This window comes from Melopsittacus undulatus, chromosome 3 (genome assembly GCF_012275295.1).
Source record: "Melopsittacus undulatus isolate bMelUnd1 chromosome 3, bMelUnd1.mat.Z, whole genome shotgun sequence".
In the NCBI taxonomy this organism is placed as follows: Eukaryota; Metazoa; Chordata; class Aves; order Psittaciformes; family Psittaculidae; genus Melopsittacus; species Melopsittacus undulatus.
In genome coordinates, this window is record NC_047529.1 from 12,844,929 (window position 1) to 12,863,275 (window position 18,347).

An 18,347-nucleotide genomic window follows, 5' to 3' on the forward strand; every position below is an offset into this window, starting at 1 on the left:
CTTCACTGTATGCCTTAGGGCAAAGCAGATACAGCTTTGCCAGACACACATCTGTTCCATTCATCACTGTGACAGCAACAAGCTGCTACTGAAGTCAACTCTGAAAAATTCTCTGTGAGAATGTTAAACAAGGCAGACAAAAGTGTTATTGCATCTCATGACAGTGTTTTAGAAGCTGGGACAAGAAACATTTGGTTTGGTCTGTTTTGGTCACTGTTGTAGGTCCATCACCTTGGTGCACAAGCCATTTAGCACAGATAGGCTTGAGAGGAGCTTTGCCTGAGCATACATTTTAAAATAAGCTCTTAACTGTACAAGAGAAGAATACACACTTTAATATGCCTCTGACACAAGCTCTTCTGAATGACTTGCAGATGGTTGCTACCTGCCATTTACTGCTATATCTAGTGATGACTTAATTCTGTGAACGATCAGATGCATGAAGGCTAAGGGCAGTTATATTAAGCAAGACAAATAAAGGTTAAAAAGGAAAGCCTGATCACCAGTATTAACAATGAACATGGCTTTCTCAGCCACAGAGAAGATGACAGCAAAGGCCAAACTACAAGACATAGCACAATATGACTGATCAGTCTGGCACAGAATCAGCAAAGCAAAGATGAACATTAGAAAAGGATTCAGCCAAATATGGTGTCATGCAGGGCAGATGACAGGAAGATACATGAAGTACAAAAGAAGGTAGGACAAGCAACTTGCCTTTGGCAAGCTGAAATTAATCTGACAATAAAAACATAAAGAGAAATAATTACCATTACTACAGGAACTTGCAGACTTTTCAAACCCTCAAGGACATGCTAGAGGAAGGAGCTCACCAGGGTAAATGGACAGCTCAGAGTGCCCATCAGTCATTAGGAGAGTCAGCCAAGAATGAACTTGATGGTATTAATTCCCAACTGTCAGCAGCAGCAGATTTTAGCAGAGATGCCAAATCACCCAACAACCTGCCCTTTTAAACACTACACGCTGCAGAAGACATTCTCCTTTTGTCCTGTGTCCAGTTCACACCCACCTTGTTCTGCATTCAACACTTCCCTGCAAGTACAAAAGACAGTCCTTCCTTTCCTCCTGAAGCAGCCACTGAAACAGCTGGTCTCTTGCAAATGCCTAAGCATTCTCCAAAGCAAGACCATATTAGTATACTCTTCTAGTAAAGTGCTCAACTACACCATACTCCATGTTTCAGCAGGCTTAGAAAGCAGAGGAAGACAAGACAACAGTGAGAAGGATCAACAACTAACCTTTAAGATTAGTCCCAGGCTTGCTATGCAATCCAGCAACAGGGGATGATTAACCACCTTACCTGTGCTGCACTGTACCAGCACCATAGGGACACAAAAATAATCAACTGAACACAAGACCATCTGTTTGTAGCTATGAAGGGCCAGGACACATTATGAGGCCACATTGCTATCTCCTGCACTCATATTCAAGACATTTTCACTACTGCAAAAGGGTATAAAACTGCATAAACACAAGACATTTCACAGTTCACTTCATTTGCACACAAAGATGACAAATGCATTTTTATTAGGGAGGTCAAAGCCTAGAAAAATAAGCAAATGGAAAGCCATTGGAAACAGAAATGCAGCACACAGCCATTAAACACCGAGTCAAACAGGAAAAGCAGGGTATATTTAAGTTAATCACAGAACACAAGCATCCGACAGCCCTGCAGATCTGTATCGGGGATTGTAAACAGTGTTTGCAAAGTTATTTTCAACACTGAGTCACCAAAAGCAAGAGGATTTTATTATTTTAACAGTTGAATATCTGATGAGATGAAGAGGAAAAGAAATTCAGTATATGAAAAGTTCACTACATAACAGGTCCCAGCTGCTTACATCCATGTTCGTGCTCACCACATTCATTGACACTGTTTCTGAGTAGCAGAACTAATCTCTGCTTAAAACATTGCCCATGTTTTACCTCAGAAAATTCTGCTGAAGCAGAACCAGTGGTACTTGCAACAGAGAGCTGGTATCATACAAAAATTCATGTACTTTCAGAGAGCTATCCTTCTCCACAGAAATCAATACAGAATCATAAAATTATGGCATGGTTTAGGTTGGAAGGACCCTCTGGAGGTCAAGCTTGTCCAAACCTGCCTGCTGCAGCAGGGGCATCCAGAGCCAGCTTTCCAGGACCATATCCAGGCAGCCCCTGAAGAGCTCCAAGGACAGAGACTCCATCACCTCATGGGGCAACATATGCCTGTGTCGCCCTCACAACAAAAAAACATTTCCTGGTGTTCAAAGGAACCTCCTATGGTCCAGCTTCTGCCTGTTGCCTCTGGTCCTGTCACTGGACACCACTGAGAAGAGCCTGGCTCCATCCTTTTGGTATGCTCCCTGCAGGTATTTACAGACATGGATTCCATCCCCCAGAGCCTGCCCTGCTCCAGGCTGAGCCATCACAGCTCCATCAACCTTTCCTCACAGCAGAGATGATCCAGTCCCTCCACCACCTTGGTGCCCCTTCACTGGACCACTCTGCCAGTCCCTCTTGCACTGGGGAGCCCAGCACTCCTGGTGTGGCCTCACCAGTGCTGAGCAGATGGGAAGGATCCCCTCTCTTGAGCTGCTAGCAATAATTTGCCTATGCATTCCAGGATATCAATAGCCTTTGTGACAAGGGCACATTGTTCACTCGTGCGTATGTGAAAGCATACAAATGAATGATAGGAAGGAAAATTATCCTTCCTATCATTCTTCTTGTGAAACAGTGGGTGGTATTTTTATGTTTAAATAAAAACCCTAAGTTTTAAACTTATATGTTTGACCACATCCATTTTATGAAGCAGAAAGTGGGAATACACAGAGCAAGAAATGGAAGACCATAGACACAAGAACAGATAAAGAGGACTTATCTTACAAGTTCCTGTCAATCCTGACTGCATGCAGGGTCTTAAACAGGGACCTAACAGATGATTAGCACTTATCTGAATGAGTTCATGATACAAACAACTTAATTCTGAACAAGGTGCATAGAGAGATTCAAAATCTGCACAAAAGCTAAATTCTAAGTTACAGACCTAAGAACAAAGGTCCTGCAGAGCAGGTAAAACCCTGCCTGGGTTGCACCTTCTGACTGCAACACAGTTTTTATATAAAAAAGATGAAGGGGCAGTAGGTCTGCCATTCTGACTCAGTTCTTTCTTAAATGGCACGGCAGTCATTACCTGCAGTAGCCTCACATCTCAGTGCAAGAATGACATGCAATCAGAAAAACAAGACATTCACTGAAATGCTATGAACCAAGCTACTCTGAGGGAATGTTTTATTCCCAGAAGATACACATTGATGAAGTCCTCAGAAACATGACTGTGAAAGTTATTTTATATTTTAACCAGCTTTGCTTAACAGCAATTCAGACTGGACCAGTACAAATGCATATTTGATTAAAATGCAATTAGGGCCCACAAGTTTGAGTATTTCAAGTTTAACTTCCCTGAATTTCAAACTTCACGTCTGATTACTGTTGTTTCACAACATGCTGAAGTGAAGCTGTGCAAATGGCCTTGGAAGACTTAAACAGAAAAGCTCACCCCCTGAGAGCAGAAACTAGAGTGAAAACACATGCCTCAAGGCCTAAATCACAAAAAGTGTCTAGGTTGGAAGTGACCTGTTGAGAATATAGCTCACTCCCGTTGCTCAAGCAGGATCAGCTAAAACAGGCATGGCAGGGGGGTTGGAACTATATAATCTTAAGGTTCTTTCCAACCCAAATCAATCTATCTATCATTCTATAAATTTATGCCCCTTGCCTCTTGTCCCGTCAGTGGGCACTATAGAGAAGAGGCTGGCTCCCTCCTCTTCATTCCCTCCCATGAGTTATTTATAATATTGAAATGACCCCTCTGAGGCTTCTCCTCTCCAGGCTGAACAGCTTCAGCTCTCTCAGCCTCTCCTCATTTGGACAGATGGTACAGAGTCTTAATTGTCTTCATGGCCCTGTCAGGACTCTCTCCACTAAGTCCATGTCTGTCTTGTACTGTGGAGCTCAGATCTAGACAAAGTGCCCCAGATGTTGTATTGCCAGTGCTAAAGAAAGGAAGAATTGCTTCCCTCAATCCACCAGCAATGTTCTTTCCTGAGATATTGCTGGCCACTTTTGCTGTCAGGGTATGTTGCTGGCTCATGGTCAGCCTGCTGTCCCTCAGGATCCCCATGTCCTGATCTGCAGAAGTGGTTGCACGGAAGGTTAGCCCTGAGCACGTACATAGGGATGTAAATACTTGCCAAGTTTATATTCAAGAGATCTTTCATGAAGGAGCCTTCTAAAATGCTAATGTTCCACATGCCTTCAAACAAAGGACACCAAAAGGAGTCCTGCCATACTAATACTAAAATAGGTAAATGAAGACCCAGATGACAATAAGACATGTCCCTTGACACATCCTGGAAATCCACATAAAGGCAGAGTAAAAACCACAGTCCAGCAGAGCCGAAGCAGCATGCACCTGCTTTTAGTGCAACACAAAAAGAATAAATCTGGCCACAGAAAAGGCACATTCTCATAACCTGGAGCACTGAAATAGGATCTTCTGAAAAGGTTTAAATTTCCTATTTAATTGAAAATGACGATCAGTCTAGAAGACAGCTGTTTGCTAGTGTTTTCATTAATGAGATGACTCACAGCAGCACAAAAGCATCCTGAGCAAGAAAGGCAAACACAAGAAGCAAGAGCCAGCTTTTAAGCCTTTTGCAAAATTAAAATGAGACTTTATTACCATAAAGCCATAGCAGGAGCCAAATCTGTTAAGTATGCATTCCACACAGTAACTTCGCAACAAGGCCAGAGACACCAATTCTAATCACAAAATTGGACTTAACCCCCCCCCAACAAAACAACACCCTCCCCCCAAAACCACATAAAGTCATAACACAGTCAGTCAAGCGCTACTTGAAATTTCAAAACCTAGCCACATCAGTTCAAAGCCCACTGATCATCACTTACCCATTAACTGCTCCTCCTGCCTTGAGGTGCATGCTTATATACAAAAATCAAGGCAGGTCTCTGGTAACCATTTTGCCACTCCAGTAATCTTAACAGCAGCTAAATCATGAGATGCCTGACAATTTATTACAATTAGAAATTAACCTCATGCTATTCCACTGTTTGTTCAGAGTTTCTCAATGACAGTCCAAACATGGAAAACCTTCACTTTACGACAAGTTTTTACACCACCGAGATTCTCAAAGACAGCAAAGACCAAATGAGACAAAGCCTTTATTGAAGATGTAAGTGACCTGTTACCACTTTGGCCTTTCTGAAGCATTTTGGGAAAAAAAAAAACAAACAAAACAACAAAAAAAACCAAACCAACAAAAAAAGGGAAGTTCCACTCAAAACTATTCCTGTCAGATCTCATTCCCTGCAGCACCTGTAACCAGAGACAAACATTTTCCCCTGCTTGTGAAAGCCTATCCTAGTTTTGCAAAGTTTCTAAGCTAATGAAATGGTTGTCTTGGTAGAGGATGTGCTTGACTTTACACATAAAACTGAATGGCTAGAAGCTAAACAACATAAATGCATGTTACATCTTCCTAAATGAACGCAAACATGGGTGAAAGTTTTCCATTTTTATGACAGATTTTTTTATGTCTGCTTATTTCAATTATCCATTATTTCTTCTCTAAACCACACTTGCCTTAGTCTAAAAAAACAAACAAGCAAAGCCATATTCAAAGTACTCTTGTGACCCCTATTTTATTTCTAAATGACCTACTGTCACAGGTGTCTATTAAGGATATGAAAACCAGCATAACAAGTCTTTAAACATCACGTAACAAAATCCAAGAGAGTGAAGTAATGACTAAAATAGAGATTAGTTATGAAAGCATGTCATTTGCAATGTTATGAGGCCAACGCTCAAGCAAAACAGAAGCCCTATATTTACTGTTTTCAAACCCAAGTCACTGTTCAAGATCTAAGGATTAAACAATTTCCATCCCTCATATGAACAGTGCATACCGATATGACAGCACTGTTAAAACAAGTTCTCAAGAAACCAGTCAAGAAAGCTCAGTATTTCAAGGCCAAATGGTGTTGTTTCAACACAAGTGAGACACCACAGCACCTTTTTAGGCCTGGGGACCACTGGCTGAGGCCCTTCTTGCCTACTAGAAAGAGGGTCTCTAGTGCTACTCGCAGTGGTAACATTTCTGAGAAATGGCTTGCTGGTCTTAAGCCTTGTTGCCATCAGTGCGACTGAACCCATATTGAAGCCCAGGCACAGTCCTGTTCCCATCCTGTGGGCTTTTCCTGGACCAGTCTGCTGCTGGTGTGCCCCCCCTTTGCCCCTTTCATGCCACAAAAGCAGCTTGCTGTACATAACTGTCACAGCCCAACCTGTCCAGCTCACAGCACTCTGGCAAACAAGCTATCTCCAAGGGAATATGCCCTCTCAATGCCTCAAGCCCTGAAAACACCACCTTCCCGATCAGGTAAGAAAGATCCCAGATTTAGCTTTTTGAGTCTCTCCTCTGCTGGAGATGCAAAGCAGCCCACCACATCCTCCTCCTGCAAACACTAAGGTGGGGCACACAGCCCATTTGGACAGGCCTTTTCTTTTCCACCACTTCCAGCTGACACTTAGGTTCCCAACTCAGTAGAAACAAACTCTAATCCTTCTAAACAAGAACAATCCCAATGACAAAAATTAAAGAATTATTTAAAAGTGTAAATGCAGCATTCTATTTAATAGGGCTACAAATTGTAGCACTTGAGTCCTTCTTTATTACCCACCCCAGCCCAACTCCCTCCTCATATGCACAAGTAATCCTGAAAATAGAGCCCTGGGGAAACAAGCAGTAAACCTTACTTCACAATCATGGACTCATTTGAACAAGGTGTTTCCTTGGCCATCAGGAGCCAGACACATTCACCGAAACATTCATCTTAAAACATCTAAGGAGTTAAAACTACAAGCAAGCAATTGGATAGCCAAGCACAAAGCAAAGGCTAGTCCAAGTTTGGTGCCCAGCCAAGCCTAGCGGAGCAGTAGCAGGACAGAGCCTAATGTATGTGGAAAGTTCAGCTGGAAAGAGCTCAGAGCAATGCATCCACTTGGCTTGACATGCAGGAGCCAGCATGCACTAGAGTCCATGGGCTAGCACACTCTAAGAACAAGGAGAGGAAGAGAACTAACAACCAGGAGACTTCACAAAGGGCAGTGCTCCCTCTCTGTAAGTCTGTGGCTGAGAGCATGAGGAACAGTTTGTATCCCAACACAGAATGGAGGGTCTCAAAGCAGGATGCATCTAAGCCATAGTGTTACATAACAGCCACCTTAGAGCAAGGGAACACTGCATAAATAATTTAGAGTGTGTATGTTTGTGTGTGTTACAAATAGAGATACACACATACACATATATATAAATATATATATACACACAAATAAAATAATGTACATTACATATATAGTGATAGTCACATCACAGGAGTGGAGAAGTTTGCTCACCATTAGCAAATATCCTATGAAAGACTGTTGGAAACAGAGCAGCCCGTAAGCGGGAAGTAAAACGAGATAGAAGTCAATGAGTTGATGAAACAGCAAGCACTTAACATCGATAGAGACAGCTAGATCAGAATCATGGCAAAACATGGACAAGACTGAGAATCTGGCCCTGTCTCCACCCACCTTTTTAAAATAAATTTATTTAAGAAATACAAGTGCTTCTTAATTGAGAATCAAACTGGGTGAGGGAGACAAGACACCTCTGACCAAGCAGAAGATTACAGCCAACTCTGAGGCTAAGCAGCTGGAAATTCTGCTTTTTCTGTTTCGTGCTCTACAGTCACTTAGCACCACCTTCTGCAGACAGCTACCTTTCTCTACATCCAAGCACAGACCTGGGCAGCAGAACGCATACTTACATAAATGGCCACATAATTTAATAGCAGAGTTAAGACCAAGTAAGACTCAAGTCTCCTGGCACCTTGGCCTGGAACTGAAAGGAGACTCTGGACTGACTGCTGTTAAATACATACTGAATCTAAAAGGTCAGATATGTTGAAGGCAGTAAAGCACATACCTCAGCCAAGTGCCTAGAACCACTGTTTGCAAATATACTAGCACAACATTAAGTGTCCTCCTGTGCTACTGCAAGTCTCACTCAGCACATGCCTGTACACTGCCATGTCTCAGGGCACCAGAAGACATTACAAAACACTCCAGTTTGAGGCTTCAGTTCTGCTGGGGCACTTCAAGAGCTGCCCCAAAGGATTTTAATTCAACACCATCACCTTCTTCCATTTGTGACTGGTTCTTACACTCCCATTAAGAATTACAAGAAACATCTCCCAAAATTACTTAACACAAGCAAGCAGCAGCATCCAACACCCTGTCTGAACACAACGTTCTCCTTTAGAGAGTACCTTTGCCATGTAACAGTAAAACATCTTACAAATGCTCCCTTTGCAGGCCCACTTGTTAGACAATATAGATATGCACAGATGAAACAAGGTGTTGGCATGTGAATCCTTTGGAAGAGCACACAGAAAACAACTTGGACCTCTCACAGGGAACGTTTTCATCTGATCACAACTCCAGAAAGCATCTGGAACATTCCAGACTCTGGGAACACCAGTTGTAAGTTTAAAGACTGCAGGCATCTTTCTTATCCTTATCACACATCCTACAAAGCTCATCACTTGACACTTTTCCTCCTTAAATTTACTATGGCACTAAAAGACGAAAAGAGTAAATTAACGGATTATGAAAGGCTTTTGCATTTAAGCAGTATGAGAAATGCTCCCTCTTTCACACTCCCTTTTTCTTCCACAGATGACCCCCAGCATATAAAGATTTCATCCCTCTTTCCAAAACTTAGTGCAACAGTAACAGCAACACCCTGATACTAATCTCTTTTCCACCTGCAGTGCACAGATGGCTCTAGAAACAAGAGACTGATCCAGAATTTCATGCAGAATAAGAAGAGTGGTCAGTCCTCCTAGTGCACATGCTCTGGCAAGCTGAAGTAGCAGTAAGAAGTGATTAGCAAAAGAGCTGCTCCCACACCTAAGCAAGTGTTACAGGAACAAGTACCAGTCATTTTTGCTGTGACAAAAGTCACAGGCAATTACTTGTCTAGCACTAGACAGAAGGATGTTTTGCAGAACAGTAGCAGCTTCCTATCCCCAGATTTTGCTCCACATTCAGCAAGTATTCTCTTTGCTTGAAATAGAGGAAAGAGGAGCTTTCAGGAACATAGCTCAGAATGGTGCTAGGGACAGAGACAGTATCAAAGAGCAGATCATAGTGCACTGAATCATTGTTGCCCTTAAATCCGTGAGAATTACTGCCCCACTTCTAGTTTTTAGTTTTCAGCCACCAGCCAGTTGTAAGAAATAACTACTGGAAGTAATAAACATGGGCCTAACATTGCCAGTAACCCCAAAGCAACTACTGCTCTAGGGCCCAAACATGAGAATAGCCTTTCAGGCTATTGCAGTCAGCAGTACTATAAAGTCTCAAGCTCAAACACAGCCAGCAGTTCTGGTGACACAGTTTTGACTTTTCTAGTTGGGTGGGCACTACAGGAGTAAGAATACTTTCTGCAACATTGGCAATTTTAATTCCAACCTGCACTGGAGCCATAGTTTTCACATGCAGAGGACTCCTCTTCTGCCCACAAGTCCACTCATGATCACTTTGTTTTTTATTTAAGGACCAGTATCTCCCAGAAAAATAATTTCCAAACACAAGGTGAGCAAGGCAGCCTACAGCTGTGGGGAAAATTTGCTCAGAAACAACTGCAGTTAAGCACTGCTGCACACACACACTCCCAGTGTATGTCCTCTCCCTGCTGAGGTTACAGTTGTTATAGCACACAGCCACCCATTAGCCTTTGAAAGAACGCTTCAGTCTAACTGCCTCTGTCCCTCCCACCATGCTCTATGGAACTGGAGGGAGTGCGCAAAGGTGTAAGTCTGTTGAGGTAACTGCAACCCATGCTCAAGGGCCAACATTCTTCTAGACCACCTCTGAATGGCACCACTGGGAGCCTGAATGCTCTCGAGAATGTTACCTTTGCTGATCTGTAGAACTTCCCTCTGGTAAAAAGCCAGGGCTCTAGACACCAGCTTCAAATGGTTTGTTTCTACAAAGTGCTTGCTACCAGTCAGAAAGATTGCAGCTGTATAATACTTTTAAGCTAAACTAGGAAGAATCTCTTACACACTCAAGTCTACAATCAGCTTCCCATTAGTGGCCTGAATTGAATGCCAGGGAGCCAGTTGTGCTTGTGGACATACAGGTATCAGATGTACACAGCTCTTGGAAATTTCTCCCACCTGGACAAAGTTAAGGAAAGATGACAAAGCAAACCTCATGATGTCATCAGCCTGTGTGAAGAGCAAGTCATCAAATTTACAGGCAGATAGAGAACTGAGTGCTCCTTCTACCCTGAGCCAGTCTCCCTGCATACAAGCATGGATCAGAGGTTTGTTAAAGAGTATAGAGGCCCCAGTTCTGGAACAAAGAGACAGTACAAGAATTCTTTGATGAGAGGGCACAGAGGTCTGCAGTTTAAGAAGAGAGGCTATTTTTAAATGACAGGTGAAGCAGAGCTTTCTCTCCTGTACATAGTCAGCATCAAACCAAGAATATACACAGAAAAGAGCCTATAAGACAGCAAGTGCACACTTCTCAGGTTTGAGAATACTTGCAGAAGTTGGAAAACAGATAACTCACTTGGAAGGTTATGTCAAAGTACAACATAATGCATCGTGAATGCAGACAGACTGTGAGGACATAGGAACAGCAAAGGTGAAAAAAGAATAAAATTAAAAACAAAAATCAGTATGCAAGGATGCGTTGCATGCCAGAAAAATTACTTCTTACTTATGAAATAAAACACTTTAGCACAGGGTGGCTGCCTGAACAGGGCACATTTTTTGCCAAACAGGTCCAAGACAAACTTAGCATCTTGAAGTCCAGGCCAAAGTGAGGGATGCTAGATGAGGATGCCAAGACATGTAGCTTGCTGCAGCCAGAACATGTAGGCTTGATTGTGTCTGCAATAGTAAGTACTCATGTGGCATCAGTGGACACAGCTCTCCAGACAGCTCTCAAAGTTTCACAACTCTGTGTATATTAACGTGAAAAAGACTGCAGGGCAGATGAATCCAAGGATAAGGTGCAGATAAAACCTGGAAGTTTCAGCACCATTTCTCAGGGTGGCCCCCTGAGAACAAAAACTGAGAAAGGGGCTAACAGGAGAAAGAGTATCCAGTATAAGTCCTTCCTGCACCTGAAGGTGGTCCAACCAAAAGTTAATTTTACTATCAATCCCTGGAACAATCAATGGCAGAGATGGAGCAACATGTGTACATACATGCCTATTGTGTCAAATAACACTGAAAGGATTAGATGCCTCTTTCTGTTTCAGCAGTTTGCCTTACAGGGAAAGGTCACTCCAGCAAGCCTTACCTGACCCAATTTTGATCAGTCCATTGTGCTGAATGAATATTGTGTCACAGGTCAGGTTACCATGGATGATTGGGGGATCACAGGAGTGGAGGTAGCTAGAAGTACAGAACAAAGCACTGGTTAGAAAAGCACCAAGGCTAAAGTCAGAAATCCTTCCCTTCATCCCTTCCCTGCCTCAAGAAACATCAGAGGAGAACAAGAGGGCAAAGGGTACATACCAGGGACTTACAATAGTAGCAAGGTACAATTAAGTGACTGTACATGAGCCTCTAGGCTAGAAGGAAATCATGAAAATTAAACTATTTTCTCTAACAAACAATATCTAAAACATGGGGGAAAAGAGAAATCTTCTCTGATCAGTTCCCAAGAAACAGATGGTACCAGAGCTAAAGAAACTATTTCATCCATCCTAATACCGGAGATGGCTGCTGAAACCACTTTGGTGTTTTACACTGAAAACATCAGAGCCTTACTGACCCTACAATCATGTACAAACATGATTGGTCATGTTTTCAGCCGGCACAAATAAAGCTTTTCAGTGCTGGGGTCCCAGGTACACTTGAGGCTATCTGGTTTTGCACCTCAGTCTGCTTGGGTTTATGTTAGGAGCCTGCAAAAATAAGGACTGTCAGCTCCCAGAAAAGCTTATTAGAATTCCAACTATTCATCAACAACTATATTTAGCCAAATGGCAACAGAATTTTCCCTATGAAGTGGGAGTTGTAGCTGGACATCTGGGTTACTATTCTTGCAAGGCTGCTGTTAGCTACATACCAACTCTGGCTCAGGTAGGGAAGAGTCTAAATCCAAAACAAAAACCCCACATTGTATGCAACTGGGTTGCATCAAGATGGCAGAAAAAAGACCTGCATCATCATGAAATGTATAGATCCACATGTTCTTCTAACAATATCACACCACAATAATTAGGAATCCACTGCATGCTACAGGACTGCAGCCAGCCAAGGCTAAGAAAGTTTTCCTCACACACAGAATGCAATTTCTTTTGAGATTTCTCTAACAACATCCTGTTGGATCCAGACTATAAAGCTGGATACTCTGGAAATTTCCCTGATGCTCAACTCCCACACTCACAATCAGTTGCAACTGTTGGATCTAAAACCTATATTGCACCCATTTCTCTATTTTGGAGGTTTCAATACTGTCTAACTAAAGACTCTGGGGTTGTTATAGGAAGCGCTCTTGACACTCTTCAGACTGTGGCTGGGATAAGAATCAGGCTGGGTGACTGACAGTGCCCTCCAGACTCTATTCCATCAAGTTTGCTAATACTTGGCAGCATGTATGTTTACAGCTTTTAATATTCTAGCACAAGAGAAGCTACCCTTAAACAGATGGGTAGACAGCAAGATTGCTAACTCACATACCTGAGAGCAGAGAGGATCTGGGTACACCATCGCTTCCAGGCCTACAGACACAAGGACAGAATAAAAATAATTCAAGGATGAGGAACTAATCCATAGTTCTGTGATTCACAGACCATCCATATGAAGGAATATATGCTGCATTCTGTGACATCTTAGATTTTACACAGTACAGGCATGTAGGAAGTAAGAACCTGGAAGATCAGTACTCTCATGTTCAGTTTAGTTTCTACATATTCATATGGATCAAGGAACACACCTCCCCTCCTAACTCCTCTCATGTAGACCTCTTCCCTCTCTCCTGTATGCACACATGGAAAGGGACATGCCTGTCACACCATACACACAAAATTGCAGAAGTGCTGGAAACAAACCAAACAGCATAGGACAGCTGTCCACAAGAACCTGTGACTGAATTAGTTACAGTAATAAAAACAGAATTGCAGCCACTTGCTGTCACCAGGTTGTCTTCTCATCAGAATCCGCTGAACAACCTTTCCAGAGGCTGATGGCACTAAGTGAATATAGGCATACACAGAAAAGCTACCTTTTCATTCATAGTTTTGTGGTTTTTCTTTGTCTTCTTCAGGAACTGTTTCAAGCTCCCTGAAGACATATATTCAGTGATGAAGATCACCTGTAGGGGCAGTACGAGACATTACCTTCTGCTTCCTGTATAAGCTACAGGCCATACACTGAGAAAACTCAACTGCTTGTTTTACTTACCCTGGCTTTATTCTCCTTCACATCAGCCCAGTATTTGTGAAACTTCACTATGTTCAGATGTTCCAGCTGAATTAAGTTGTCAAACACCGCTTTAACTTTTTCCTTAACATCAGAAAGACAAAGACATGTTGTATCAGAGACTGCACCAGCTCATATCTTACCTTTTTCTTGGGTTTTGGTCCCTTTAAACAACACTGTATATTTCAAACTACTTCAAACTCCCACGCTAAGAACAAACAGCAACAGATTTCACCTTACACTGTACCAGAGCTGAGCATGGTTTGATCACCAAGACTAAATGAACACAAGAGGCCCATGGAAATAGCACAACAGCTCTCCACTGCAATTTCTGCCCAGGCCAGCTTAAACTGAATTTGATACATTTGAGCATCACAGCACTCTGAATACAGCCAATAATGCACATGGAATATCATAAATGTCTATAATCCCATCCTGGTGCAAGGTGTTGTTCACGTCTTGTTGGGAAACAGGTCAACTTACTTCTTGAAGCTTAAAGTTCTTCCGCTCAGAAAATTGAACCTCATTCCAAACAACTTCCACACCTTCCTCTGTATCCATGGCCAGGTAGGCACTGTCGATCCCTGGGACATTTCTCTGATTCACCTGTGTGGGAAGGATGAAGAGTTCTAAGCCAGCAAGACCAGAACATTGCCGCGCATCCTTCATTTGAGTATTATGAACTTTGCTCATTAACTTTTAATTAAATGAGCATTCCAGGACAGGGTTGTGCACATGTATTTCAGGAATGGGACATACTCAAATAGGCCGTGTAAGCAGCAAGCCCTGGGCATGTCTGAGATAAAAGTTCTGCACAAAGGCTGTTTTATAGTAAAAGCTGCTTTTTGGCAACAATGCTTTTGAATTTTCTTTTATGATACCCAAAGTTCATTTAACCATAAAGGAAACCCTCCAACCATACAAAAGGGATACAAAAAAAAAAAAAAGTCCCAAGAACTCAGACACCACTTTCTGGAGGAATTTTCTGACACATGATGAGACACAAAACTCAAGTGAGGAAACTGACCAAAGCAAAGAGAAAGAAAGGGATTGCTGCAAGTTGGGAAGAAACTTAGAAATTGATTACACAATCAAAACTGCTACACTAATTTCTTCTATTAATAAGTGTAAAAGCACAAGAACAAGCACATCCACAGCTAGTATCAAAGACACAGATGAACACTAAGAAAGCAACAAGGGGAGAGGACCTGACAAAACAAGAGTTTAAAGCCTAGCACAAGAACAGCTAGGGCAGTGGGAATACTTAATGCATAGATACATGTTGAACAACACTCCTAGCAGCAGTTTACCATAACATTATTCTTCCTGCGATATGTAGCAGCATCAAAGACGTAAAGGTAACTTTCAGCTGATCTAACCCTTCTCTTGTGGTAAAAGTTAATACAGAGATTTGGCTAGCTAATCCAGACTCACCTTTCACTTTCACTACCTCAACGTCCTGGCCATTTCACAGCTTTTCCTGCTCTCACCTTCACATCCCCTACAAATGACCCCATGAGCATGCCACTTACTGGAAGCTTCTAACCATATATAAGGGCTTCTTCAAAAATCCCATCCCCTTGACAGCCACTTCTACACTATCAAATTCACTCAATTTCATTTACAGTGTTAAACTAATGAGAACTGAGATAAATGTTCTGCCTCATCCAACACATTAATTAAACACTATACTATAGAAAATAACTGCTGATAACACAATACTAATAAAACTAATGAAGAAATCAGTTTCTAGCAGACAATGCTTTTAACTCCGTGGTAGGCTGGGTACAGACTCAAAGCATCCAGCTGACCATACTGAAATGCAAAAAAACTAAGGCTTGTATTTGTAAAGAAACTATGCTGTTTCTTTACAAGGTGGGTACCAAGAAGAATTGTAAGTCATGCTAACAACCAACTAAACTCAAGCTCTTGATACAATGCAGAATAACAAGGACTAACACAGCAACAGGACATGTACCCAAGAGAATCATGACCAAAGAGTCCACTGAGACAATATGTTTGTTGTACAATATCAACTTAAGAGGTCTGCATTATAAACACCTGTTCATTAGATACCAAACTGGGAGTTGCTGTTGACTCTCTTAAGGGCCTCTTGGTCTAGATAGATGGGAGCACTGCGCAATCATCAACAGCATGAAAAAGAACAAGAAAAATACCAGATTCTGCACCTGTCACAAGTCTAATCTGGGAGAGGAGTGGCTGGGGAGCAGCCCTGCAGGAAGGGACATGGGTGCTGGTGGCAGCAGGATCACTAGGAGCCAGCACTGGGGCCTGGCACCCAGAGGGCAAACTGCACCCTAGGGTGCACCAACCATAGCAGAACCAGCCTGCAGAGGGGATGCCCTGTTGTATTCAGCGTTGGTGCAGCCTCACCTGAGCACTGTGTGCAGTGCTGGGCCCCACAGTTCCAGAAGGACATGAAGGTCTTCAGATGTGCCCAGAGGAGGAGAAGGAAGCTGTGAAGGCCTGGCAGCATTGTCCTGGGAGGAACAGCTGAGCACTTGGGGTTGGTCTTGCTCAGACAGAGGAGGGTGAGGGGTGACCTTGTTGCTCTGTGCAGCTCTCTGGGAGGGGATGTGGGTAGGGAGGAACTGAGCTCTTCTCCCTGGGATCCAGCAGCAGGGTGCTTGGGAACAGTTCAAAGCTGCGTCTGTCAGGGGAGGCTCAGGCTTAATATTAGGAAGCATTTCTTTACTGAGAGGGTGTTCAAACCCTGGCACAGGCTTCCTGGAGTGCTGGTTGATGCCCCAAGTCTGCCACTGTTGAAGACGTATTTGGACAATGCCTTTAATATGACACTAACTTTAGGTCAGCCCTGAAGTGATCAAGCGGTGGGACCAGGTGATCCTTGCAGCTCCCTTCCAGCTGAACTGTTCTATTCTACTCCACCAGTAGCTTGACAGTTTAGACTGACAGCCAATAGTATGGGGGTTACACTTCCTTATAATCTTCCAAGGGAATCCCAACAAGCCCAACTATATTCAATATTCTGTTACTGCAGATGACACACTGGAGTGACAAATGACTACCAGAACAGTATAGCCAGAGTGATTCATAGTGCTCAGTAAACTGAGCAATAAATTACTGAGGTAAAATTAGATGCAATGCAGTGACACAAGTAGGAATAAAGATTATAGGCCATAGTTCAACAAAGACAGGCTGAGCTACAGAAAATAACTCTTGAAAACAGTCACATGAGACCCACAGCTTACTTCCCTTCCCATCCCTCACCTCCTGTATAACTAAGGGATGAAATATCTGAGATTTGATTTTAAGGAGACATTCATCATATTTACAAGAACTTAAGTTTATTTATTTATATATAAATATGTGTGTGCATGTATATATATGCATATATATATGTGTGTGTGTACACATATATATACACACACACACCCCGATACAGACATCCAAACACCAGGCTAGGCCTGGTATGTTTCATCAGTAGAGAAAGCTGAAAGAATGAAGATAATTAAGGGCAGAACCTTTATTCCATCAAATTTTAGTATAAGAAATATCTTGGGGATCATAGTAGTACAAGAACTCCTAGTATAATTAACAGACCTGAATGCCAAAAGGCTTTAAGTTGAGAAAAGCTTAAACAAGCCCCCAGGCAATAAGGACAAGATAACAGCCATGACCAAACACTCAGTACTCATGCATCCCTGTTTTATCATACTTGCTGCCTATTCACATCTTCATCACACTTCAACATACTGTGCCTTCATCACACTTGCTGCCTATTTAAAGGCTTACTGTGTTGAGTCAGTCCTCAGGTACTGACAACTACTCAGAATCTGCCCTGATGATACAGCCAGTGAATGTGGATTTATCATCTTCCATTTCTGGGCAAGTTTACTAAACAGAAATAATTGCCATGACTCATAGGCAATAATCCAGAGCAGCAGATATGACGCAAGACACCAAACCCACCTGACGTCACTGATGGTAATTCTCAGTTCAAGAGGAGATTCAACAGTTTGTACAGAAGAGTAAAAGGAGAAAAATGCAAACAGACGACTGAAAAGGTGACAGTAAATTCCTCCTTTATTCAGGTCGCCAAATCACTGTTCCATATCCCTCTCCATGCTCAAAGTGGAATCCTAAACCCTCGTGAAAGCATTGCCATGTACCTTCCCTGAGGGTTACAGCCAGCTGCTGTCTCCAAACATGGTTGTAAGCTTAACAGCTCACAATTCAGAAACAATGCTGCAGTTAAAACTATTGTAATCAGAGGTAGTTATAAGAATATAAATTTCAACTTCCCCACAAACCTGACTGAGCAAAAGAAAATGAAATCATAGAATGGCTAGGGTTGGGAAAGGACTTTTAAGACCATCTAGCTCACAATGACATGTTCACAATACTGCTTTTTCCATGACTTACCCTGAAGAGCAAGAGTGCAACCAGCAACACGGGTGTCCCAAAGAGATGACAGAAATTCTGTCATACCCTAAGGTGCCCTCACAACCAAAACATCAACACAGGATGAAGATGATGCAGGCTCTCTCCTCACTTTGCCATAACTTCTTGCAAGCTTTGTCAAGTAACTTAAGACTGTTTTAACTTGTTTAATTTCCAGTGGTCTTCTATGACCCAGCCCAAAGACAACAAGCTGATGAAATGACAAAAGACTGGCTCACATAAAATCCCGTGTTCCTAGAGATAATGTATGACTCTGAAATGTTCCTTTCCCAGAAAGCCCATGTAGACTAGGCAGCTTTTAAACTATGAAAGAAGCA

General features: G+C 42.4%; 1 protein-coding gene across 1 annotated transcript in view; it reads right to left on the reverse strand.

The window, feature by feature from the left end:
• NRBP1 (nuclear receptor binding protein 1) overlaps window positions 1-18,347 on the reverse strand; it is a 38,973-nt gene that overhangs the window by 9,204 nt on the left and 11,422 nt on the right. The window contains exons 3-7 of the mRNA XM_034060882.1: window positions 14,068-14,190; window positions 13,567-13,668; window positions 13,388-13,477; window positions 12,844-12,884; window positions 11,456-11,550 (exon numbers count right to left, since the gene is read on the reverse strand). Of these exons, the coding sequence (XP_033916773.1) occupies window positions 11,456-11,550; window positions 12,844-12,884; window positions 13,388-13,477; window positions 13,567-13,668; window positions 14,068-14,190 (451 nt within the window). The remainder of the gene's footprint in view (window positions 1-11,455; window positions 11,551-12,843; window positions 12,885-13,387; window positions 13,478-13,566; window positions 13,669-14,067; window positions 14,191-18,347) is intronic.